This window comes from Salvia splendens, chromosome 9 (assembly GCF_004379255.2).
Source record: "Salvia splendens isolate huo1 chromosome 9, SspV2, whole genome shotgun sequence".
Lineage (NCBI taxonomy): Eukaryota > Viridiplantae > Streptophyta > Magnoliopsida > Lamiales > Lamiaceae > Salvia > Salvia splendens.
This window is the reverse complement of record NC_056040.1, coordinates 21,517,189-21,544,805: the sequence shown is the minus strand read 5'-3', so window position 1 is coordinate 21,544,805 and position 27,617 is coordinate 21,517,189. Positions and strand designations below refer to the sequence as shown.

Below are 27,617 nucleotides of genomic sequence, written 5' to 3'. Positions count from 1 at the left end.
AGGATTTTAGAAATCTAGTAGTCTAAAATTTGTCACGTGTAATTTTTGTTTTTATTAATTAAATCGAAAAAGATAAAAAAAACTACAAAATTAGGGTTTTGAATGAAAATGTCAATATAGTGTTTTGAAAATATCAACACAATATTTTGATAATGTCAACACATTGCTTTAAAAATGACATTCTACATATACTATATTGAGATATTGTATATACTATGTTAACATTTGTTGCTATACGAAAAAATTGAAATTTTTTTAAAATTTTCGAAAATTTTGACCTCGCAAGTGATATCTCGTTAGAATCCTTATGAAATTATCTTTAATTTGATATATGTTGTGCGAAAAAATAATTTAAATCGAGAAAGTTATAGGTGTTTTAAAGTTATGTGATATTTTTCAAAAGTTAATTACAACTAATTTATTGTAAATTGACCTTAATATCCTTATTGACGTTTTTTTATCGTGTCTCTTGATTTGAATATCTAATGGCTATTATTTAATTGTAATTAGTATTTAAGTATTGAGTTAGCAATATAACACTCTCCATATACATACAATTAGATAGCTTTCTATAAAGTAGAACGCATGCTTTTGTTTTTCTAGATGGAAATATTCAATGGAACATGACATTGACAACAATTACGAAATACTACAAATATTACAACCTACAAGAACACATGAATATTCTATTTCAAACATTTGAAACTGAAGTATCACACACTATTAACAACAAAACATCTTAATTTGACTATTACCAATATAATAAATGGCCGACATAGTCCTTTACTTTGTTGCAATGGCGAATTCTATATTTAGCAATTAGACCGTTCATCATTTAAATTCAATTTTTTATGTAATATATTATTTATATATAAGGGACATTTATGGAGAATGGGTCGATAACAAGATTTACATGACGTTGTTGAATTAAAAATTAAAAATTTAAAATTTAAAATTATGGATCCCCATGATAGTACCATCTATTCATGAAAATGGTTTCCGCCTAGGCATGCACACGGGTCGGAACCGCCGGTTCCGGTTCATGAACCGGCGGTTCACGGTTCATCATTCCCATGAACCGGAACTGGTCCACCAAGGGTCCCAGCGGTTCCGGTTCCGGTTCAAAAAACTGCCGGTTCACGAGACAGTTCAAAACCGCCGGTTTTTTGCCTGAACCGCCGGTTCAGCGGTTCGTAATTTGTTTTTGCATTTCTTCTCATTTTAGTGTTTATTTCAACGAGACTACAAGTCACAACTTATAAGTTACAATTTACACTTAATGTTGGACTTGAGCTTTTGGGTTGAAAGAGAGTGTATTGGATGATTCTTTTATAGCTACATGTTCTTGGATGAGTTGCTCTTTCTTTCAATGTGAGATAAAACTCTTTATTTATAACAACATGATACATATCCATCATCATTGTTTATATTAGTTTATATCTTAACTATCTTCTATTATTATAACTTAACAACAAATATAATTACATAAAGTATTATTCTTTAATTCTTTATCATTATCGATTTGTTTGTGTATAAGTTTATGTGTATATTAACTAATAAATACCATTATAATTTATACACATTAAGAGAATAATTATTTTACAAATTGTATTAATCTAGTGATAACTATAATATGAATAATTATTTATCTATATACAAATCATATTACTCAATAATTGTTTATTCTTATCTATCAAGAATATATTCACAAATAATAATTTTATTTATATAAACTATACCACATCTATTAGAATAACAACTATTATACAAAATCATACAATTAGTCTACTGCTAATATATAAACTATATTATACCACTAAACAAATCATTCTTTAGTTATCTATTTTTATCATTATTATACCAATTATATTAATTGTTATTTTTTCACATTTTAATCAATATATTGAGAAAAATTAACAACATACTTACATTTAAATCCAATTATTTGAACACGTCCACATTCTATAAATATACAAATTATTAGCAACATGCAACATTCAAATTTAATTAAACTATTCTAGTTGATGCTATTATTATTTATAAATTTGTCTTATAAAAAGAATCATAACAAAAATAAAGATAAAGTTAGTGAATAATAAAATGTAGTAAAAAATAAAGGAAAGTAGAAAACAAATGAAAGTTTTGTATTCCACATTGGAAAAAGATGTAAGAATGATCTAACCATGTACTTATAAGAGAAAATAATTCAACATATTTTGTCTCACATCTAGAGATGCCCAAGGTTTTCGGTTCCGGTGGTTAACCACGGAACCATGACTTTTTTCTTAAACCGGAACCGCCATATTTTGAACCGCTGGCTGGTTCCGGTTCCAAATTTTATGAACCGAAACCGTGCCAGAACCGCCGGTTCTGGACGGTTCCAAACCGGAACCGTGAAAAACCGTCGAAAAACCGTGAAATCTAGCCGGAACCGCGAAAAACCACCGGAAACCGGCGGTTCGGAACCGTGAAACACTGTAAAAAACCGCCGAAAACCGGAGGTTCGAAACCGGAACCGCCGGTTTTCGAACCTAAACCGGAACCGTGAAATAGCCTCACGGTTCGGTTTCGGTTCCACATTTCTCAAAATCGGAACCGCCGGTTTACGAACCGTGGGCATGTCTACCCTCATCGGAAGTGAAACACAAAATATTCAAGGATGTCTCTATAAAAGATAAACAACCAAGAATGGTTTCTTAGAATTATAGGCCCAACAAATAAATATGAGTTATTATGAAATTACTGTATTTATTTATTTGTGAAAAATGATTTTTATATATAAAAATTGATTTTATAAATAATTAAAAAAATTTAAAATTTTATTGAACCGGCGGTTCACCGGTTCGAACCGCCAGCTTGAATCTCCAAACCGCTGGCCGGTTCGAACCGCCGCCGCAGGTTCCGGTTCCGGTTCATGAACCGGCAGTTTCGAACCGCCGGTTAACCGGCGGTCCGGTTCGATTTGTGCATGTCTATTTTCCGCCTAACACTACATAAACTAAAGATCAATTAATTAATAAAAATTAATTTTATTCCAACGAGCCACTAAGACCATCCACAATAGTGCCCAGCCGACCGCCCAGCCGAGCGCCGGCGCTGGGCGGTTCGCTGGGCGGTCTATTGCAGTCGCCCAGCGGACGAATGGAGAGAGAAACCGCGCAGCGCTGGGCGGTTACGTGGCGCTGGGCGGTGCGCTGGGCGATCCGCTCGGCGCTATTGCAGCGCCCGGATCGCCCAGCGCACCGCCTAGCGCGAAATTTAAATTTTTTTTTCCGAAACACTATATATACGCGATTTGCTCGTCATTTTCATTAGCACCACTTGTTTTAACGAGTACTCTCTCTATCTTAATTTCTGTACAAGGAGTGAATTGGCACTCCTTTTTATTATTGTATTTTTTTTAAATTAATGTATTTTTTAAAATTATTGTACTTTTTTAAATTTTAATAGTATTGTTAAATTTTTCCCGTATATGTCTCGTAAATTAAATTTTGTATATTGTGTGATTGTTAATTATTTCATTTTGTATATATTTGTTAATAGTGATGTGGATATTATGTGGCTAGGCTATGGCTGGGCTATTGCTGGGCTATTTGCTTGTTTTGATGATGTGGCAGGAGGATTTTTAGTGCTGATGATGTGGCACTGGCTAGGCTATGGCTGAGCTATTGCTGGGCTATTCCTATTGTGGATGGCCTAAAGAAAAGACAATCAATTGGTGGTTGCGCTGAAACACATGGATTCGACAAAATGCCACTTGTGAAATTCAGTTAGATCCGTTTTCTACCTCATAATTGAAATTGAAATTGAAATTGAAATTGGAATTGGAATTGAGATTGAGTTTGAAGTCGGAATGTGTTTAATATCATAGTAATATTTAATTTTGGAATTAAATTATAATTTCAAATCTCTCAATTTGACAATTTGAATGGCACATACGCAAAATAGATTGAAATTCCAAATCGTTATTAGATACATTCAATGCATTTATCCATAGAACACACAATACACTTACACATATACACACATACATAAAATAGACACAATGCACACACATACATACACTGCATGTTATGTGTATGCATAAATTTTTCAAATTCAATTTCATATTAATTATTATTTTATTTTTACCAAACATAGAATTTAATTAGAATAAAATTCATTCAAATTCTCTTCCATAAATTTCTAATTCCAATTTGATTTACCAAACGGACCCTTAAAGTTTGAGTTTTAGAAATTCAATTTGTATTATTTGCCATGCAAGAATAAAAAGGGTTATAAATTGTCAAATCTTATACTCAAATAACGACATCTAAATGTACCAATTTCACATCAATTTTGGCCAAGAAATAGCTTGAATTATTTATTATTCCGCTGTTAAAATGCGAATTTTTTGTAATGTCATGTCAGTCAATATAAAGACCCATGTATTTTCAAATAATTGAATAAATGAAATCACTTTTAAACTTTAGCCCATTTTCGTTTATATAGTTATTTAGTTAGTATTATTACTTTTAGTAATAGAAATGTTTATATACTCCCTCCATCCCATAAAAATATATGCAATTAATATGGCACGGGAATTAAGATAAAATTGGTAAAGTAAGAGAGACGAGAAGAATGGTATGGTAAAGTAAGAGAAATGAGGAAAATAGTAGTTAAATTAGTGTTAGTGGGACCTATATTATTAAATTGATATGACTTTCCAAAAATGGAATGCACATATTTTTATGGGACGAACGAAAATGGAAAGTGCGCATATTTTTATGGAACGGATGGAGTATTTATTAGTAAAGTAGTAATGGATAAAAATTTGAGAATTTTAGAATTCACATAAAAAGATGTGGTGTATTCAGCAAACGTATGCTAAGAGAACATACTATTACCAATATCTTAAGCCTAAATAAATGCTCCGTATATATTATTATTCCAATTTTTATAATCAACCTTATATGTTTATAGACATAATATTTTATTGATATATCCAGCTCTTACATTGTGTGGAATGAAAAGTGAGTTTTGATTAAATAAATGTTGAATAGTGAATGAAAATGAGATGGCATGTGGGGCTTGCTTGGACTAATAATAGTATCAATCTTTGATTTCATAAAAAATATAGTCAATGCTCCAATCAGTCCCCACATGCTTTCCCAACATCAAAGTCGGCAATCAAATATTAGTTAGTACTAAAGCCACGTGGGGGACTACCCACGCTCATGTCTTTTTCTTACTAAAACTTCACCTAATCAATACGGATTATATCATTGTTTGCCGCTAATACGAAATTACCAGATGGAAGCAGAAGTATTTTGATTGTGAATTTTATTCTTCGTCGTCCCTAATTCCAAATTTCCAATATTGCTCGTTCAATAAAATAAATTAAACTTCCAACATTCATAACGGGATATAATTCACCTCATTTATGTACGAGTTCTCATTTTTGAAAAGTTGCAATAGTATGCGAGCTGTACGTATATCAGTAAAAATACTAAATAAAAAGGCGTAGTATAGAATAGAGACCGTCATTTAGCTTGTATTGCAGAGAAATCTACTTAATTAATGCCAATGTCGAAAGACTGAAGGCCCATTAGACTATTAATTACGATGTTTTATGTAAATGATTGCTGATAAATTAGTACTATCAACCTATTCAGTGATGAAACTTGAAATGTAAATAAGTTGATTCTGAAATTTAAATAATAATCCATCCGTATCCGTTCTTTGATAATTGGGTCAATTCTTTTTTACATGTAGAGAGTCTTAATGTGCTATAAGTATGAGAGATCAATTACTAAAAATAGAGTTGAAAAGAGAATAAAGCTAGGTTATTTTTGCCAAAAATAAAAATCATTCATTTAATATACAACTTTCTGAAATGAAAAAATTACTCAATTAACAAAGGATTTGGGAAGTAATATCAAAATATTTAATTTTGTATATATGATGTTTATATATTTTTTCCAAGACATTAGATAATTGTGTTATCTCTTGAATAGTACACATGGGAAAAGAAATAATGTAAATAAAAAATACTAAATTAAAAGCTAACTAGTAGAAGTTAAATTGGGAGTTTATTTAATTAAATATATAAAGAAAAAGAAAAGTATAAATATTAAGAAATAAAATTGTCTGCTAAAATAGATTATCCTACTTTATACATTTACAGATTTTAAGATAATTATTTAAGATGTGGAATAATTTCATTATATAAGTAATGATAATTTTATGTGTATAACACAATTCAAGTATAGAAAAAATTACTAACAAATTTAATAACTTTGAGAATAATTCCAATGGACTTATGCATATTTCTAATAGTATACCTAGAAATTTTTGCAAAAATAAATAAATATCACTTTATATAATACTTTTAAGTAAAGTATAGGAGTGTGGTGGTGGGCAATAGTTTCCCCAATGATCATAACTCAACAACAACTATGTGCAAACGATAATACTCCCAACCAGTTTAAATTGAGTGGGTCATATAATGCACGTATAATTCTAAATTGAATGAGTTATACATTTTATACTAGATTAAATTGAGTGGGTTATAATATGCACGTATTATTCAAAATGTATAGTTGAAGGTCAATTCTACAAACTGCAAAATAAATTTTAATTCACTACTGGGCTGTACATGCGCGTGATGAAAATATAGTTGATTGGGCCTTACCACAGCTCAAATAGAAGTTTCACTGTATTTCACCAACCAGTCCAATGAGTAAAAGCCCAACACTCATAATGATTAATCAAAATAATTGCAAATAACCTTCTTTACTTAAATCAAATGGAGTACTAAAAAACGAATTATTTACTCTAATTTCACAATTTAAGACTGTATAATGAACTAAAATTTTAAGCATGAAAGATCTAACATATAAACATTAGTATATTGTATACATCCGCCACTTGTAGTCCTACCTACTATAATGATTTAGTTCAATATGAGAAAAGAATTGATTTTTGCGAAGTAGAGTTTTTCTACATGAGTCGTATGTACACATCCTACTTATCAACAAGATTTATAATTGTTCACATTCTTTCCAAGATACTATGAATTGATAGGTGTGTCAAACTCATAAGTAACGGTAGTATCCGTTCTATATGTCTACATTTAGAAGGGTTGGCAATGTCACCACACTCCAATTTTAGGGTTGGGAATTATCTACTGATGTAAAATAAACTAACCTAACTAAATGGAAACTTGGACAAATTAAAGTAAACTGGAAATTATTTTAAATAACTTGGGCAAGTATACCACCACTGTATTAAATTATAACAATAGATATTGATAAAAATATTTTTGTAATGATTGGATGATATAATTCATATCCAAAGACTACCATACCTGCTTTCGTAATTAAACAACAAAATAATCCCGAGGAAGTGGATACCTTGTGAGACAATAATATAGACCCAAAAAATCAGTTCCACAAAACAACAAAGCAAATCATCCTAATCTATCTTACCTTAATTGAATATTCTATGCCCATAATTTCAGTTAAATAACTTATAATTTGCTCCTAATAGTTTTTACTGACACCACCACCAAACACACATTAGCAAATCCATTCACAGCTTCCAATCTTTCCACAAATTCACTAAACTTGAGAGCACATTAAAAGATGAGATAAGGTTCAACAAAAAGCAGATCAATTAAACGAGCTTTCTCCATCCATCTTCCGTTTCTCTTGGAATGATAAAATCTTGCATAAATTTGATAAATTCAATAAAAAAAAAGGGAGTAAAACATGGGGGATTGGATTTGAACAAACTCTCCTTATTGCTAAATCCATGCTTGGCTGATCTGATCATAACGGCGGCAGCCACGTGATCACCACCGGGCTTCTAACTTTATGCACCGCATTCTTCCATATAATAGCTCCGAACTCCGGAGTCGACTGCCTCGACTTGCTCACGAACGTCACCTTGTACGTTATCTTCTTCACCGAGCTGCTGAACTCCAGCCTCGCCGGCTCAACCCTCACCCACGCGCCTTTGAACGCCGACACCACCACGCGGTAGCTCGACACCGCAGGGCCTACATTCGTCACGGTCCTGTGGAGCGTCACCGCCGTCACATTCGTGCTCTCCGGGAAAACCGCTGAGATCGCCGGATAGTTGAGATCGCCGCCGTTGCGGAGGCTGTGCCGGCATCTTCTGTTGGCGAATTTGGAGAACACCACCAGCTCCGACGAGGTCAACCCTTGCGCGCACAGGAACTCGAAATAGTCCTGCGCTCCGATGTCGTAGACGAGGCCGGGGTCCAGGGCCTTGAGCGGGTTTATGTGGCCGGCGCCGTGGTCGTAAGGGGTGGAGGGAGTGGCGGAGGAGGCGTCTTTGAGAGGCTTCTGCATGTTGTCGTGGATGTAAGCTGTCGTCATCAAGGCCGACTTGATCGCCGCGGGGCTCCAATTTGGGTGCTTGGATTTGATCAAGGCTGCCACGCCGCTGACATGAGGGCAAGACATTGATGTCCCGGAGAGTATGTTGAATTTCGTTCTCCGGGGGTCTGTCGGCAGGCTGGACGGCCCCAATGCGCCGGTCCAGGCGGCCAGGATGTTGACTCCGGGCGCTACCACGTCGGGCTTTAGTATCTCTAGAGAGAGGATGTTGGGACCCCTTGATGAGAATGCGGCCACTACTGGTGATGGTCTGATTTTGAGCTTTGTTCCCTGAAATGAGAGTGTTGCGGTGGCGCCATGGTGGGTGGCGTAGCGCTGTTTTATGAGCTTTCCTGTTGATTCGCCTACTGCCACGGCCGGGAGGAGGTGGCAGTCGGCAACTAGCTCCTCTCCATTTGCGGCGGTGTTGGTCAGGATCATGCCTACTCCGCCGGCGTCTTTCACCACCTGCCCCTTTTCTACTCTTGGGCTGATTCCTCTGTCGCAGATTACGATTTTTCCGGCGACCGAGTGGCGGTCTAGAGTGCCTTCCAAGCACATTGAGCTCGGTGTTAGGTTCGTTGAGTTGCTTCCGTGGTAGACTAACGGATACTGTTTGTTTGGGGAGAGGTTTCGGCGGCCTTTGTAGAGAGAAGCTCCGGTGAGATACTGCCCTGTTCCGAGCTTAATTGTCGCCGGAAAGTCTCTGTCCATCGTACTAGCGCCGACAGTGGCCACCCACGGCGAGACGTTGGTGAGGCTGATGGGGTCAGGGCCACCGTTTCCGGCCGAGCACGACACAAAAACGCCCTTCTCCATCGCTCCGAAAGCACCGACGGAGAGGCTGTCACGGAAGTAGGACGAGATTCCGCCGCCTAAGGAGATTGAGAGGACGTTAACGCCGTCGGCCACGGCTCGGTCGACGGCGGAGAGGATGTCGGAACTGAAGCAGCCGCCGGTCCAGCAGACCTTGTATGCGGCAATCCTCGCCCCTGGCGCCATCCCACGCGCTGTGCCGTAGGCATAGCCCATGAGATTGGCGCCGGGGACGGGGGCACCTGCGACAGTTGCGGCAGTGTGGGTGCCGTGGCCGTCTTGGTCCCTCGGGGACTTGTACTCCACCTGCTCGTTGATCTTGCCCGAGGCGGCCTCGTATCCCCTGTAGAACACTTTGGCTCCCACGATCTTCTTGTTGCAGTGGCGCCTGGTGAAGCCGCGGCCGGCTTCGCAGGCGCCTCTCCAGCGGGCGGGCGCGGGAGTCATGCCGGTGTCGTTGAAGCTGGGGCTCTCCGGCCAGACACCCGTGTCTAGAACTCCCACCACCACGTCGTAGTCGAACGGGTTGTAGGATAGTGTGCTGGTGCTGTCTTGGCGCTCGAGGCCGAGGAAGAGAGGGCTTCTGGTGGTGTGGAGTTGGTACATGGTGTCAGGGAACACCGCCATCACGCCGTCCTGCTGTTGCACTCTCTCCACCTCCTCGCCGCTTAGCCGGGCAGCCACGCCGTGGAATGCGGTCCCGTAGGTGTAGATGATCCTGTCGTCGTCGTCATCTCCGGCTTCTTCGCCTTGTGGGTTGATTGCTGCTGATGTTACGGATTTGATCAGTGATGAATACCATTGATTGTGGTCGTTGAACTCTTGCGGCTTTGCCCATTTGTCCATGTATATTATGTATGTTTTGTGTGTGGGTGGGAAGCTGTCGGTGCAGGTGACAATGGTGGTTCCTACACAGCTCAAGAAAACAACAAGGAACCGCCATTTTGCTAGAAAATTTGCCATTCTCAATGGCTAGAAACTTGTTTTGTTAATTGGAAAGAAGCAAAAGGAAGTGAAAATTGGGGTAATTGGCATGGAGAGATAGATGAGAGAGAAAAGGGAGGTACAGGTACTCCTATTAGTGAAGTGTGTGTTGTTGGAGGGTAGTAAATTGAGGTGGTTGGATCATCAATGCATGATTACAATTAGGTTGCAACACTGAGTTATTAAGGTATCTTTACAGACCAATGCGAGGGTATGCACAGTGGAACTCATGGTGCAAAATGCGCTCAGTCGTTAGATTTGAAGGTACAACTATTCTGGCTCAAGGTATCATCAAAACTGCAACATGCAGCCTTGTATTTAGGTATATGAATAACAACTAAATACTCCCTCTCCCTCCGTATTCAAAAAAATAGAAATATTTGAAACAGCATGGGTTTTAATGCACAATTAATAAAGTAAGTGAGAATAATTGGTAAAGTAAGAGAGAGGAAAAGAAAAATGAGTAAAGTAAGAAAGAGGAAAAGAAAAAGTAGTGAAAGTAGAGTTAGTGGATTGTGGATCCATGTCCTAAAATAGAAAGATTTTAAATTTTCTATTTTTAAAGAATGACCCAAAATGGAAATAGTTGCTATTTTAAAAAAACGGAGGGGTAGAACGCATCTCAAACGAATGGTAAGATGTATACATTCATTTAATTAATGATGGCTTGATTGGAGAAGAGGAGTGAATTTATGGACCTTTTTCCTCCTAATCAAGATTGGTAGTACTCCTTTACTTGTAATTTAACTCTATTTGAAAAGGCAAAAGTAGTATGCAGGCGCTGTGAATTGAATGCAGGCAACACATTCGGTAGATATGGGTTGCCATTCTGAATTTATTTTTGGTGGAATCATAATTAAACCCACGAGTACATTTACTGCACAAATTCTCATCCCTAAATGTTTGGTAATTTTGCCTAAATGCTTTAGTTAGGCCTTCTCTTGGACCATTTCTTTTCTCCAAACTTCACTATTCCAATATTCTCATATACAGTTTCTTTTAAACATTTAATTTATTGGATACATGGCCAAAATGTGGACCCTTCTTATTTTCACAAGATGTCTGCTACAAATATCGTGAAGGGCATCACATGATAACGGAGATAAATTCGAATCTACATTTAGCTTTATGCAAATATAATTGCAAAATTAGTACAATGTGATACTTTGTTTTTCTCTCCTAAAAAGAAACCTTGTACATTTGAACTACTCCCCCGTCCCATTCAAGATAACCATCTTTCCTTTTTTTGTTTGTCCTAATCAAGATGATCTAGGCATGCACAAACCGAACCGGACCACCTGTTAATCGGTGGTTCGGAACCGCCGATTAACAAACCGGAACTGGAACCGACGATGGCAGTTCGAACCGGATAGTGGTTCGGCGGTTCAAGCGGGCCGGTTCAGGTTCAAACAAATCGTGAACCATAACCGGCGGTACAAAACCGCCGGTTCAAACCGGCGGTTCCAGTGGTAGGATTCCGGCCAGGGCGTAGGTTTTCAGGCTAGGTGTGCAGAAAAACCGCCGGTTTTCGTCAGAAACCGCAGGTTTCCGACGATTCAGGACTTTTTTCAGGTGGCAGCGTATAGGTGGCAGTGTATAGGCCTGAAAACCGGTCAGAAACCGCCAGTTTTCGGTCAGAAACCATGGACTGAACCGCCGGTTCAGTCCGAAACCGCCGGTTCAGGCTGTAAATCGACCGAAATTTGAAATTTGAACTTTTTTTTTTGTATTTCTTCCAATTTTACTCCTATAAATACTCCACTTCCCCCATCATTTTTACTCAACCCATTCTTGTGTTTACAAAGATTTCTTCTCAATCTCAATTTCTCTATTCTCTATCATCATTCTCTCTAATTGTTCAAATTGTTTACTACTATATTTGTTGTTGTGTTCGTAATTTACTATTTATTCAATACTCCATACTCCACACTACTTTCATTTTGCATTATGTCTTCTTCTCGTGGTGGACCGGGACGTGGTGATCGGGGCAAAGGAATTTCACAAGATCAAAGTAGCCGTCCCCAAAGATCAAAGCGACCTAGTCGTCGAGAAGTTATTGAAGAGATTTCCCGAGTGGCGGCTGAACACATGCAAGTAAGTTCTAAAAAATAAAATTATTTTTACAATTCATAATTTCATAAGATTGAGTTTTTTATTTTATTTTTTTGTGTTCCTAATTAAAACTTCAACTTATATAATATTTATAGATAGAAGAATATCATAGGACCGCCATGCTACTCGCTCAAATGCATCAAGGTGGGGGGGTTGGTAGTTCCGTGCAACAAGATGACGAGTACGACGTGGCTATATCGTCGGACTCGGACAACAACGATGATAGATCTCGTTCTCGTATTCCGTCTAGCACCGGCGGAAATGAGGACATGCCCCCCTGATCCACCCACTAAAAAAGCATTGGAATCTGATATTTTTGTTAAACACTACAAGAAGGTCCCGGTGGTAATTTCAAGTCCTAATGATCCGCTCTCTCAAGAAGAGACATCGGCGTTTCATGCATATTGTAACTATTGTGATAAAGTCTACAAATTTGCGAGTGGTGGGGGATATGTAGAGATGTCAATGTAGCCTGTAACTCGTGGACTGGTCCGAATAGCCCGCCAAATTTATAGGGTTAGGGCTGGAAATTTCTAGCCCGATAAAATCAAAACTCGATTAGCCCGCACCCGATTAACCCGCAACCCCTTAGGGTCAGACCCGAAAACCAGATGGACTGGCCCAAAAACCCGATAAAATTTCTATTAATCTATTTTTTTACTCCTAATTCGACACTTCATTGATTAATTTTAACTAAAAAAATAACTTTCAATTTTATATTAAATATACAAATTTTATATTAAATTTTTAATAATATAATAATTGATAAATAAATTAAAAACTTCAAATTTACTAAAAAAATATTTAAATATCTGAAACATGCATTAAAATTTCACGAAATATCTCAAATATTAGTATTTGATCATGTTTATAATTGAGTTTAAGCATATATCTCAAATATATCATAATTAAATGTTTTACATTGTATGAATATTAGTAATTTTAATCATTATTTATTAGATTGATCGCATGTTGATATTATCGGTAGCAACCCGATTAATCCGTTGGGCTAGCCCGAAACCCGAGCTTTTAGGGTCAGGGTTGAACTTTTATAACCCGAAAGAAATCACAACCCGATTAGCCCGCATCAGATTGACCCGCAACCCGAGTAGGGTTGGCCCGAAACCCGACGGGTCGGCCCGATTGACATCCCTAGGGATATGGCACCCTCCGTCATCATTTGGTGACAAAGCACCCGGTAGAATGTGGCACTGCCGCTACCCAAACCCAACTAAACTTTCAACCCGGTGGCTCAGGTTCGTCAGGTACGCCTCTTTTTAAATATGATCCTAAAAATTTTGCTGACGTTATGACTAGATGGGCTGCAATGAAGCATTTTTCTTTTAATGTTTATGATGACAAAAAATTTGAGGTTACTATGCAAAGTGGTTTGAACGTAGCTGTCAAAAAGTAGGTCGAATGACCGTTCAACGATCTACCGTTCGACAATGTTTGGAGAAAAAAGTTGAATTATCACATTATTTACTCAACTTGGGACACAAAATGAACATTTGCTCTAATGTATGTACTGATTCTTTTAATAGACATTCATACATGGGCATTACGGTTCACTTTGTGGACAATAGTTGGACTTTGAACAAGCGTTTGATTGGTTTTAGAGAATTTGAGACACCACTCACTGCACCCGAAATTGCTTATTTAATTATTCAAGTTTTGAATAAATTTCAATTATGCAATAAGGTATTTTCTGTTGGTTTTGATAATGCAACTGCTAACACCGCCAGTATTAATGACTTGATTTCGGCTTGTGCTCCGGTTATTGGTGGTAAGTATTTTCATCAAAGATGCATATGTCATATTTTGAATTTATGTGTACAAGACGCGCTTGAATTATGGCAAAAGCATGTTAGTCCTATTAGAACTGCAATTAGATTAATCCATCAAAAGCCGCCTATTGACAAAGCTTGGAAGAAGTGTTGCCACCAAAAGAAGGTAAGATATACGAATTTTACCATGGATGTGTCTCATAGATGGAATTCGACATATGATTGTATGAATTCTACTTTGGAGCATAAAGACTTTTTGTGTGATTTTTTTAGAACCTATCCCGCTTCTGATTTATATCTGTCGCATAGTTGTTGGGATCATAGCTTGAGTTTATTTAAATTGTTCAAAAATTTCAAAAATGCGACTGTTGAATTATCGGGTGTTTATTATTGCACTGTTGTTCGTGTTTTAGAACATTGCATGTATATATATATCACTTGGTTTTAAAACTGCGATGAAAAATGCTTACTCTTCTCCTGAATTGATGTGTGTTTTATATTATATGATTGACAAATGGCTTAAGTATTTCAGTGAGATTCCAACGGTGTTTTTGATTGCAAAGGTCTTTGATCCAAAATGGAAATTAGCCGGTACCTCCAGGTTTTTAGATTTTTACTATAACAATTTGAGTTCTATTGATCTTGGTCCACTTCAAGCATTCCAAGCGGATACCAATGACCAATGGGGAGTAAACCTAATCAAAACATTTCAAATAAACCTCTCGGACCGGTCAATTGTCCAACAAACCTTCGAGTTTAACTTGCGTGCTCTCTACACCGAATATGAAACCAAGTATAACAGTACCCACCAAGTCAGAAGACCTACCCCTCCTCAGCAACATAACTTTGGCTTCGCATTTCAAACTGATTATGATGACCCCGACGCGCAATCCCAATTAGCCGACCTATACAGCTACAGCACCGGGGGAAGGTCGACCTCAGGTATGGTAAGTGAGTTAGATTTATATTTCGATTCACTTTTTTCCTTTTGTGATGAAGGTCCTACTCCTCCCGCCCAAATCGACGTCCTCGATTGGTGGTGAACACACGAGAAAGATTTTCTCTTACTTGCGTTAATGGCCAAGGAGATTTTTCGGTTCTGGCTTCCACTGTAGCCGTCGAGTCCGCTTTCAGTGTTGGATCACATGTGTTGGATGAATCAAGAAATAAGCTCTCCGAGAAAAATATGGAAGTTGTGATGTTACTTGATGATTGAGCCAAAGCTGATGTCAGAGAACAAGAAAATGATTGGGATGATCGTCAGGCGGAATCACAAGAAGATTTCACCGGGGATGAATCGTAGGTCAACCGTCAACCGCCGGCCAAGCCAAATAGGTAAGTAAGGTAAGAGAACTACATGGGCTTTGATTCCCTAATGCAAATGAGCATTGGGAATACGTATGCATCTCAATTTAAATTTTAAATTTAAGTTGAGCTCAAGTCCTTTTTCCTTAATTTGATTTTTTTTTTCCATTTGTTTCTACTTTAAAAATATGCAAATACAATTAAATAATTGTATTTGTATACACTCTAGTCGGTGAAGTAGATTTCTCTATAAGGCTAAATCCGGAAAACTTTTAACAATTCTACTATAATTGTTGATTGTTAGACTAAACTCAACATTTAAGGTTGAATTGCTAAAGGTGTCCTCAATTTAGTTATGTAGAAACATCTCATTCGCCGACTAAGAGTATATATACTTATAAATTTATTGTTCAGAACTTCAAGTCTTTTTTGTAATTTGTAATTAGTTTCGTTGTAGACTAGTAGTCTCGTTGTATTTAAATTTTTTGTTTAAGACTTCAAGACTTCAAGTTTTATGTGATTTGTAATTGTTGTAATTTGTAATCTCAATAAAATTGCAATTTTCATCGTGGTTTTTTGAATTTTATTTACGCACATTTCATAGATAAATAAATAAGAAAATACAAAAAAAAAAAATTACGAACAGCCGAACCGGCGGTTTTTTGAACCGCAACCGGAACCGCTGGACCCTTGGCGAGCCGGTTCAGGTTCATGAAAATGTTGAACTGTGAACGCTGGTTCCGAACCGGAACCGGCGGTTTATGAACCGTGTGCATGCCTAAGATGACCACTTTCCAATTTTGGAAATAACCTTCCCTCTCCTCTCCTCTCCTCTCTCCTCTCTCCTCATTAAAATATTCAACTACATTTTTCCTCTTTACTTTATTCCACCTAACAACACTTCCTAAAATCCCGTGCCACTCAAGAATGTGGCCATCTTGAGTGGGACGGAGGGAGTACATCTAAAGCTGTATTTGAAATTAAACTTAAATCATTGTTGTGTAATTTTCTTTTGGTTTCACTCACTATGAAATGCCAATAATGCAAAAACTATTGAGTAAAAATTTAATTTTAACGTCAGAAATGTGTATAAAGACGAATTATGCATGTCTCGGTTAGAGCATCTCCAAGGGGAAATGTAAGTTGAGAATGTATATCTTTCATTTACCTTCTCAAAAAGGTAATTATGCTTTCTTAAAAAGTAATGGACTCAAAGAGAAGAAGGTAAATTAAGAAGACAAACAAAAATAACTAACTTTTTTACCTTTTCTTCCAAGAAGAAGTAAAAATACCTTCTCAAAATGGAAGAAGGTATAAATACCTCCTCAAATACCTTTTTCATTAGAGCATGAAATTTTATCAAAAAGAGATAAATATGGTAGTTATTTCTCTTTTACCTTTCCATTTACCATTTCCCTCCCTTGGATATGCTCTTACCCCACTTGCCTTTCATTAGTAGGAATAAAATTTAATCAAAGGCGTTGCACATTATTATTACATGTGCTGTTGTTAAAGTTGGCAAGCTTCCCCAATACACAAAATTTTCTTTTTATAAACTATAAATGATGGGATATTGTGCAATTATTTTATAATGTTAAACATACCGTTAACATATTTTAACAGAGGATACGACTAAAATAAAAACAGCTTATAGAACATAAATTCATGGTCATATATTCGTCTCACAAATATGACTGAGAACATAATATTAAATCATATATTTACTCAATTACTCAATAAATTCATAAATGTTTCACAACTTCATTATTTGTGATTTATATAGTATAAAAGGAGTATGTTGCTCAAGTATTCCCCTGTAATAGATGCACAAAGATAAAAAAAAATTAATAAAAAATATACTTAAAAGCTAGCTTAAACTTGATACTGGGACTTAGTACTAAGGGCATCTCCAATCTTTTATACCAAACTTAAACCAATCTTTGAATATATGTCACATCAAAAAGTAATTTTATTTTAACCATTTATTCCAATTTTAAATTTTACATAATTTTTTAGTATAAGTCTCACAAAAATTTACAGTGCACTCATATTTAATTTTGTTCCATAGAAAAATACAAAAATTGGTATAGATCACAATATAGTTGGAAAAGTTTTCTACACCAAAAATGAGATTTGGTGTAGGGTCGGAGATGGTCTAATAAGTGTCGGTTGTAGTTCATGAATCGAACTTTGAGTAATTTGTAAAATAGCTTGAACTTTAAAAATTACAAAAAATATTTGTGTTTTAATGAAAGTTGCATTAAAAATGTAAAATGGTTTTTAAACTTTCATGAAAGTTAATAAAAAAAGGAACAAACAGAAAAAAATACAAAATACGTTAATTCATGAAATTTGTAAAATTATTCAACATATAACAAAATTCTCTTTCCGTCCATCATTTAAAGTTCACTGAGTTTAAAAAATTGTTTAACTTTATGAAGCAAAATCGTTCACTTTTTCGCCTAACAAGCGAAATTTTTTAAGTTGACGTGCATAGAGTATTATACTCCATAAAACTTGTCTAATTCAATTAAGGATGAACAAGATCGAAAACGCCATACTACTTTTTATGCAAAATATTAAGTATTTTACTCCACCAAACTGCATTCTCATTTCTCAATAAAACTTGTCTAATCCAATTATGGAGTATAATTTTTCCATAAACTGCATTCTAATGAAAATTTTTACGAATTTTTGTAAAAATAGTCTCATTTTTTTTTAGGACATCCACAAAAAATAGTCATAATGGAAAATTTCTCTGACTTTACCTATTTTTCTCATTTCTCAAACTCTACCTAATTTTTTCTCTTTCTCTCTTTTACCGTTTTACTATTGATTTTATTAAAATTCGTGCCGTCCAGATATGGAATGTTTTTCATGGACGGAGGGAGTATTTTTTAAGCTCAGATCGGTTTTACAAATTTCATTATAGTTAAGCATTTTTAATTGATTGGGGTATGTTTACAAATTACAGTGAATATTTAGAGTATTTTTATAGGATAAATTATAATTTGTCAATAAAATTATGAAGTTGAATCAAATTCTAGGTATTTGATCATTTTAAAATATTATTTCGAAATTCATGCAATATTTTCTGGCAGTTGAGAAATTAACATTGTTGTTCCTCTCGTTGAGTTACAAATAGTATTTAACTATTTATGAAGAAAACGATATTTTTGCATTTTTTAAACACACAATTTTTGCAAACGACTCCACAATTCAAAGCTATAAATTACAATTGACTTGTGGAAGCAATATGAATGCTTGATCCCATAAGATAATAAATGAGCTCGTAATATATGACCCACCGATATTAAATTGTAGTAGATATTTTTGTCATTCTCTAAGAGATTGTGCAATTAGACTCTAACTGGATTTCAAATTATAATGTGTATTTGTTTTAATTATAAGAAAATTTAACTTGAGACTTAATTTTCAAATTATGTGTTAATTTAAAATAGAGTGAAATACAGAAACTGTATCCACAAAGTAGTGTTCGCATCTTTTTGGTACTCAATATCCAAATAATCACATTTAGGGTCCAAAACGATGGATAATCACATTTTAGGTGCCACGTTTAACCATTTTGTCTATGTGGCCATAAGAGCATACCAGTCTTTTACATGGTTAGTTAAGACACCTAATTTATAATTTTTTTTTCTTTTTAGATATTTAAATTATGATTTTTCCTACTTTAGGTACCAAAAAATACAAACCTCATTTTCTAATTGCCAACTTTGTTGTATATATAATACTAGTTCTTTTACAATAATTCAATCATTTACGTAGTTATATTGTACAAGATGCATGCTTCTATAATAGTATCAAATGAAGTTTAAAATACAATTTGTATTCCTTGAGTTTTAGGCGGGAACCAGGCTGTCATATACTCAATAATACTAAGCTATATATATATATATATATATATTGACTATGGACCTATGTTATTAAATAAATCGTGACAAATTTGTACTTGATTATACTTCAATGCGAAGTGTCTTTTTGCGAGTGGAAAAGCCTCCATCAGTCTTATACTATATGTTTGGTAGAACACGCAGAAAATTATTTTAGCAAGGGATGCACTGTATACTACCTTCATCTACGATAAATAGTTTTTTTGATCGTGGATGGTTCTAGGTTTGATACAATCGGTAAAATAAGAAAAAGATAGAGATAAAAGTGTTCGAAATAGTGTTAGTGGAAATTATGTTCCACCTTAAGGAAGAAAAACTTATCATAGAGAATAATTTTGATGAACGAATAAAAATAGAAAAACATGACATTTTTTCGGAGGCAAATATAATGTACAATGCATAAATATTTTATAGATAAAAATAAATTAATATAAATCGAAATGTTTTGTGAATTATATAATTTAGATGGAAATTGCGATGAAGAAGTAACCCTATTATAAGATATAGAATTGGTTGAAAATTAAGCTGTAAATTTAGAATTTTGGTTATATTTCATATATAAATCACATTTAAAAATTAACATAACACATTTATCAAAATTAGTTTAGACTTGTTAATTTGGGCTCAATTTTTGATGCACTGCTTATTAAATGGTTGCTTTATTATAAGTATTATACTAGTTCTTTTTCTTCACCTTCTTTGCAGCAGCGGCTGCCATTAATTTTTCTTTGACTTCCTTTGCAATTTTTGCTTTATTAGCAATAGTTCAGCCTTTCCAACCATTAAACTTTCTAGGATTTAGTCTCTAACATCACTCAAATGGCATGGGCTTGATACATTGGTTTTGAAAAATTTTAAAAAATTAGAAATAGAAAAATCAACAAAAAAGCTTCTTGGGAGGGGCTTAAGCCCCTTGTCTTGCCTTACTGTGTCCGCCAATGCTTACCGGACCAAATTCATGTGAAAGTCGAACTGGCATCTGCATATGTAAATACAATTATTTTTGGACTTTGATAGTATTACAGTTTGTTGTAACTTAGCTTTTATACTCGATCAGTATCTTGTTGAGACAACTCAATTGTTTCGAGGATCTTGATTGAGAATTTAAATCCAATTAAATAATTTATTTGAGATTAAAATAAGTGGCCCACCTTCGTGTGCATCGCCATACATTGGTGTTGGTTCAACCCGCCCCAAATCAAGTCACACTGGCCCGAATATGTTCGGTTATTATTTTTATAATTGAACACTAATTTTCATTAAAACAGAGAAAAGTCAAATTTCTTCTTGAAAGATTTTAAAAATAACTATAATCACAACCACTAGAAGTAGTCTGCGTCATCTGATTCTCTTCCTATATTTATATGTTTGCTGGATTTTGATGTCGATCCAGGGAGATTTAGGTAGACCTTGTTCAAATAGACATCTGCTTAATTAAATTGAATCCAATTTAATTAAAATTTCATTATTACTAACTAGTGTTACTATCGTGATTAATATTCTATGTTCATCAATTAATTGAACTTGATGCTAGCTCAATTTAATTAATTTTTTTTCTAAAGAATGCTAAGATTTCTAAAATTACCTTATATATTGTATTGGAATAAATTTTAACTAGTTTAGGTTTCTATATAAAATAAATTTGATCAGACAAATTCTTGAGGATAATATTAACTTGGCAGAACCAAATCACAATTATATAAAGTAACAATACTAATTATTTTTATGTGTTGATCATCGCTACTCATAATTCCATGAATAATGAGTTAGCGAAAAATCTGCACATATTAACAAATCTAAGTAATATATGACCAATACTATAAAAATGAAAAAGTAAATAACTAATTTATTTGTAAAATTATAATTATATCCATCACTAATATGAAAAGAAAAACTTAATTCTCCTTAGTTCGTTTACTTCTACTAATTTGGTCTCCTTCAAAATTACTTGTATTTTCTAAATCTCTCACTGGCTCTGCCCCTAAGGACATGTAAGATATTTTGTTGTGGATCCCCTAATTCAATCTATACTTATATACTCCCTCCGTTCCTTTATAGTTGAGTCATTTTTCCATTTCGAAAATTTCCTTCATAGTTGAGTCATTTTCATATATGGTAACTTTTTTCTCTTTCTTACTTTACTTTCTCTACCTTTATTCACTTTATACTTTATTCTCTCTGCTTTTTCCTCTCTCTTACTTTTTTATCTATTTATTTAACACACCCAACATTCTTTTCTAAAACTCCGTGTCGAAAAGTTTCGCCTCAACTATGAAGAAACGGAGGGAATACTAGTTTTATAAGGGTGAGACATACATTAAATAAAAAGTTTATGATATAGGCCAGCGAGGACAAATCTAAGGAGAGATAGCCCACAATGTTAGCAGGCGTCGAAGACAACCATCACAACTCATTATTTTCCTACGCAATAAATTTATTTTCTATCAATAGCAGCTGCTACATGCATAACCTAAAAAAGATTTTTCCCCTTTTCGTTTATCACGATTTATTATGTAAGCTAATTCAGTTACGTGTCTTAATTTCGACAAGAATCTAGTACCAGCACATGTCTACGATTGACATGGATGATATATTCATTAAATAATTAATTGAGTAGAAACTATAAGTAGCAAAGTGCAATTAATAAAACCCACTATATCCATATCTACCTCCCAATATTTATGTCAGAGAATTTAGTATCGGGTCAAAAGTTGTTCAACGGCATGGTAACTCACAATAAATAGCGGCATTTAATTATATATAGTGTACAAGGTGCTATGGGCATCGTGATTTCTTAAACATCGTGAAACCGCCTTCTTTTTTAGGTTTAATTTCGTGGAGTCTTAACTACTGACAATTGGATTGAAGCTATATATAACTAAGGAACTACGTATATTTATGCAATAATTAACTAAGGAATTTATTTTATCTTACTAAAGATAGTATTATGTTTTCATATTCGAAAAAAGTTCTCTCACGCCAATATTTTCTCTCCCCTTGACAAATAAAACAAAACTTTATAAAATCTCATATCATCCATAAATGTGACATCTCGTATGTGATGGAAGAAGTATTATAGATCCATCATAAATTCATGAATAAGAAATTTATACAAAGCCAGCCATTCATCCTTTTGGGCCGAATTGCCAATCTCCTATATCTTTAAAGATTTGAGATTTGTTCATTGTTGGTGTGATTGAGCCTAGGTTCAGCTGGTAATGGGTTTAAAAAATGACTTAATTGGGATCTTCTTTCAACCAAAGAGCCCAATAAAATCTCATTTTATTTCAGTGATGGGATGAGCCTAATGCAGTTCATACTAAGCCTGGGTTGTGCTAGGCTGAATTGGCATGACCCCATTGACAACTCTATTTGTCATAATAATATTAACAAAAAAAGAGAAATCGAGATATTATTTTCTTTAGTCCACCTCCCTCAATCATGAATAGGAAAAATAAAAACAAAAAAAGTAGGGAAATCCAACTTTCAAATGAATTAAAACGAAGCGAAACTAATTTAAGACTATCATGTCCTCAATCATTTTCTAAAGCGATTCGACACCATATTAGTCTTGTAAATAAAACTATCAACTAAGGTGGCGTTCGGTTTCCAAGATACAATCTAGGATTGAGTTGTGAGATTATTTTAGTCATAGTGGGTTAGCTATGACTAATTATCCCATGATTAACCATTTATGATTGAGTTGAGGGGTTGAATCTCATGAACCAAATACACTACAAATTTAATCTGGAATACAATCTTACAAATCGAACACCCCTGATAAAATTGTGAAGAGGATTCATAAATTAGGTTGTTTGTGATCGAAACATATTAAACTATCCAAACCATAGCAATTACCAAAAAACAAAAAAAGCTAAAGAAAGCCTTGCACAATACAGTTGGAAGACTACAGACACCTACTACATATGTAGGAGTAGGACATAAACATGAAGATCAAATCCATCAATTTAGACATATATCAAGACCCCCAAAAATTACTAAATTGGACTAAAGATGTATTCAACTTATCTAGGGTAGCTATCTATGCAATCAGCCCAGACTCCTCTTTGGGCCTCTCTAACAATGGGCCTAATGCATTCCCATACCAAGCTGTTGCATTTGGGCCCACTCCCCATGCCCAACTGCCACACCCTGTCACCTTTCTTAACCATTTCCTTTGCTTCAATGTAGCAAAGCTCATACCACAAAGAAGATGAAGATTGGTTACCAAATCTATGTAATGTCATCAATGCAGCTTCAATTTCCCTTTCTCCAAGCTTCAACCCCTTCCCTATTTCCCTGATTAGCGGCTTCCCTGACGCCGGTAGGCAAAAATGTTGCACCACGCTCTTGAAATTGGGCACGTAGATCTCCATCGATTTGTCAAAGTATTTCTTCTTCATAACGGAAATTGTATACATGATCATTTCAGTATAGGGTAAGATTTTTCTTCCGAGTATCGTTATGTTCGATCTTAGGGTTTCTCCGGCTACCTGTGCCAAGCAAAAATAACAACATTTGAAATAGTTTCTTTGGAATAACTAAATCTATTATTCATTGTATCTAGAAAAAGAAACTCCTAAATATATAGTCTTATTAAGAACTAAGCCTAAAATATTCTCTTTCTAAATCGATAAAAAAAAATGCAAATGAGGTTATAATAAAGGACAGTGATAAAAAATAATTAATATATAGAGAAAAATTTCAAGTATTAAATCAAAATATAGAGATCACTAATTTTAACTTATTTTAATTAGATTAAAAATGTTCATATGAGGAGCATGAATTCATATAAATTAAAATGAACTAAAATGACTTTTTGTCTTATAAAATAAATCGATCTAAAAATAACTTCATTGGTATCGAAAAAGAAGTTGCGTATATGATTATTTGTTTATAATAAAATTTAGTTATTTTTTTAATACTCTTATGTATAAAAATTGATATAGCGCACCAACCACATTTAATAGTTATTGTTATATTAGTTGTAAATTACGACAAGCGTCCTCATTATAGCTAATATTGTGGTCAAATATTTTTCTCCCAATTTAAAAGCCCTTCATCATGAAAAGTGTGCCTCGATCACTAAATAAGTTCAGGTGCATATTATGGTATTCGTCCGATCTATGCTTATGGGAAAGCGATAAAAAAACCATCATAATGACGATATTCATGCCAACCAACACATACAAAGACAACATAAACAAGTCCGCCGACACACATGGAACGTAATTATCCCCAAAAAGTTTTTTTTTTCGGTTAATTATTTATAAAATCATAAACTTTTATTTATGATAAGTCACTCAATTTCAATTTCTCAATTGTCACATGATAACATTTTTTAATGCAATTTCGATGATAAATTGATGCACACATTTAAAAATTTTAGTGTTGCCAATAAATAATAATGCGAATGTCAACGAGAAGACATGGATGACTAAAAGATGCCATTTTAAACTTAAGAAAATAAAAGTAATAGCACAAATTTAGTCAAATTGACAATTGACCATTTTTAAAACTTCATGACTTGTCAGTCAAATTTAAAAAAATATAATCTAGGAGATACCAAAATTGGATTAAACTTGATGATTTTATAATTAATCTTTTTTATAGAGTAAAAATGACATAGTTTAGGCTGACGGTCCCCAAAAGATGTTGATAAAAGTAAATAAGGAAGAATAAGTAACCTGCAGTAAGTCTGTGTTGAGGCAAACTCCAGTAAATCCATCAGAATCCTCATCTCTAAAAGCTGAATAATATCCCTTATCATCAAACGCCCTCTGCGTCCGCACGCTGCAAACCATCCTATATTTCGCCCTTTTCCTCACCTCCCTTTTGTTGCTCACAAGCATCGCCGCCGCCCCCATCCGAAACACACAATTCAGCACCTGCATCGCACTATCCCTCCCCGGATACCACCCCGTCGACAGAATCTCCGTGCTCAGAATCACCGCATTCGATTCGCCACGACTTTTCAGTATGTCCCCAGCCATGTCAATCGCCAACGCGCTCGCACTGCACCCCATGCCACTGATGGTGAAGCTCTTCACATCCTCCCTCATGCCGAATTTTTTCACCACAATGGACGAGAGAGAAGGCGAGGGGCAGAAGCCGCTGCAGTTGACGATGAGGACGTCGATATCTGTAGCAGAGGTGTTGGTTTTGGAGAGGAGGTCTTCGAGGACGGGGAAGAGGGCCATGTGGACCTCTTGTGTGGCTTCGTGGTGGCTTGATTTTGGCGGGATGAAGTGGATGGCCGGGGGGAGATAGGTCTGCTCGCCCTGGCCGGAGTGTTTGAGGACTTTGGCCATGAACGAGACGCTCTCTTCGTCTAAGAAGTCGAGCATTTTGACATGTTCGATGTAGGTGGATCGTGGCACCCGGCAGTGGGTTGGAGGCTTGAGGCATGAGAAGTCGACTAGGTAGAGTGGAGAAGGGTTTGAGAGGTGGTGTTTGGCAATGGTGAAGATGAGGAAGGATAGGGCGGTGAGGGAGTGGTAGACCGGCCCCCATTTTTGGAGGATGAATAAGGATTCTAAGGAGAAGAGGAGTGCAAGGATTGAGAGGTTTATGGTTTGTGTGAGGATGGAGAAGATGTGGTTTAGTAGAATCTTGTTGTTGTTGATGATTTTGTTTGCCATGGTTGTGGATTGTGGGTGAGTGGAAAGTGGCAAGAATTTGAGGTTGAGAGTGTTGAATTTAAAGGGTGCAAGATGTACAAATGGTGTCGATTATTAATGCTATGGAGATTTTTTTTTCTCATCTCTGTGTTTTACTTACATACTCCATATGACATATCTTTTGACTTGGTGATTCAGCTGGTAATAAATATGTTGGGTCTGTGCTTGATAGGTGATTGATACAATTATACATGTACATAAAAACAGAGATAGAGGGTCACATGCAAGTAGTCCCTTAGAATTTAACTAAAATCGATTGCAAACCGTTAGATTTAACTAGTAAACGGTCGAGATTAAAAAGGTGACAAAACTGTCATTTGAATACAAATACATGTGGAATCAGCATATATTAGAACCACAATCGTATATATAGTAGAAACTCAACTAGTATATATTAAGAAATTCAACCAATCTATATAAAACTTCATTATATATTATAAACTCAATCAACGTTTAACAAATACTCCTACTCAATCAGTATATAGTAGAAATTCAATCAGCATTCAGTAGAAACTCAAACATTATATATTAGAAACTCAATCTACATAAATATTGTTAAACTAGGTTGGGATCGGTAGGGAAGAAAGAGATTATTATTCACTTCATATGATAATTGTCATACATAAGGTATTACTATATAGGCCTAACGAGAGCTATACAAGGAAAACAAATAAATTTACATTAATTGGTATCTTCTATGATTGGCAGGATATATTCTTCCGTGATTGAGAGCCGATTACTCGTGATACTCCGAGATCTTCTCCAACACTCCCCCTCAAGTTAAGTAACGGGATTCCCGATATTTAACTTGCATAACACTTCTCGAAATGATTTCGAGTTCACTGCCTTAGTCAATATGTCCGTCAACTGGTCTTCGGATTTGACATAAGGCATTTCAACTATCTTTGCTTCAATATTGTCCTTTATAAAGTGCCTATCCACTTCCACATGCTTAGTACGATCGTGTTGAACTGGATTCTTAGAGATACTTATCGCAGCCTTATTGTCGCAGAACAGCTTGCAAGTTTGAGATGAAAACATCTCCAACTCCCTCATGAGTTTCCGAAGCCACAATAATTCAGTCAATCCACTCTTAATACCACGAAACTCGGCCTCTGCACTAGATAGTGCTACTACCTTTTGTTTCTTACTTCTCCATGTTACGAGGTTTCCTCCCACAAACGTGAAGTATCCCGCGGTGGATTTCCTATCATTAGGATTTCCAGCCCAATCAGCATCAGTAAATCCATGTATCTGTAGGTGCCCGTGTTTCTCAAATAGTAACCAGTGTTCGACAGTTCCCTTTAAATAACGAACAATCCGTAGAACTGCCTCCCAGTGTTCTTCTTGGGGTGCGTGCATAAACTGACTCACCACTCCTACAGCATAAGCTATGTCTGGTTTTGTATGTGACAGGTAGATCAACCTTCCGACCAATTGTTGGTATTTTCCTCTGTCAGTCAGCCTTGCTCCTTCCTTCATCTGAAGTCCATGATTTTGGATCATTGGAGTGTCGGCTGGTTTACAATCCAACATCCCTATTTTCGGCTAATAGGTCCAGCACATATTTCTTCTGGTTGATGAAAAATCCATTTTCTCGATCTCAGAACTTCTATTCCCAGGAAATACTTCAAC

At 35.5% G+C, this 27,617-nt stretch overlaps 2 protein-coding genes across 2 annotated transcripts; both read right to left on the bottom strand.

Annotated features, from left to right (window-relative positions):
- Nucleotides 1–7,551: 7,551 nt before the first annotated feature.
- On the bottom strand, nucleotides 7,552–10,399 carry LOC121748814 (subtilisin-like protease SBT1.3). Its single transcript, XM_042143345.1, has one exon. The coding sequence runs from the start codon at nucleotides 10,161–10,163 to the stop codon at nucleotides 7,812–7,814; it is 2,352 nt and encodes a 783-aa protein (XP_041999279.1). The 5' UTR covers nucleotides 10,164–10,399; the 3' UTR covers nucleotides 7,552–7,811.
- Nucleotides 10,400–23,156: 12,757 nt separating this feature from the next.
- LOC121746996 (3-ketoacyl-CoA synthase 6-like) lies at nucleotides 23,157–26,069 on the bottom strand. The gene is made up of 2 exons (XM_042140969.1): nucleotides 24,990–26,069; nucleotides 23,157–23,795 (listed from the first exon to the last, which is right to left on the bottom strand). Exons 1-2 carry the CDS (start codon nucleotides 25,941–25,943, stop codon nucleotides 23,328–23,330), a joined length of 1,422 nt encoding a protein of 473 aa, XP_041996903.1. The 5' UTR covers nucleotides 25,944–26,069; the 3' UTR covers nucleotides 23,157–23,327.
- Nucleotides 26,070–27,617: the final 1,548 nt, after the last annotated feature.

Bases quoted from the DNA above. Each gene is read 5' to 3' on its own strand.
- LOC121746996 (XM_042140969.1), bottom strand. From the start codon at position 25,943: ATGGCAAACAAAATCATCAACAACAACAAGATTCTACTAAACCACATC. The intron at 23,796-24,989 runs GTTACTTATTCT...TGCTTGGCACAG, and splicing joins TCAACACAGACTTACTGCAG to GTAGCCGGAGAAACCCTAAG.
- LOC121748814 (XM_042143345.1), bottom strand. From the start codon at position 10,163: ATGGCAAATTTTCTAGCAAAATGGCGGTTCCTTGTTGTTTTCTTGAGC.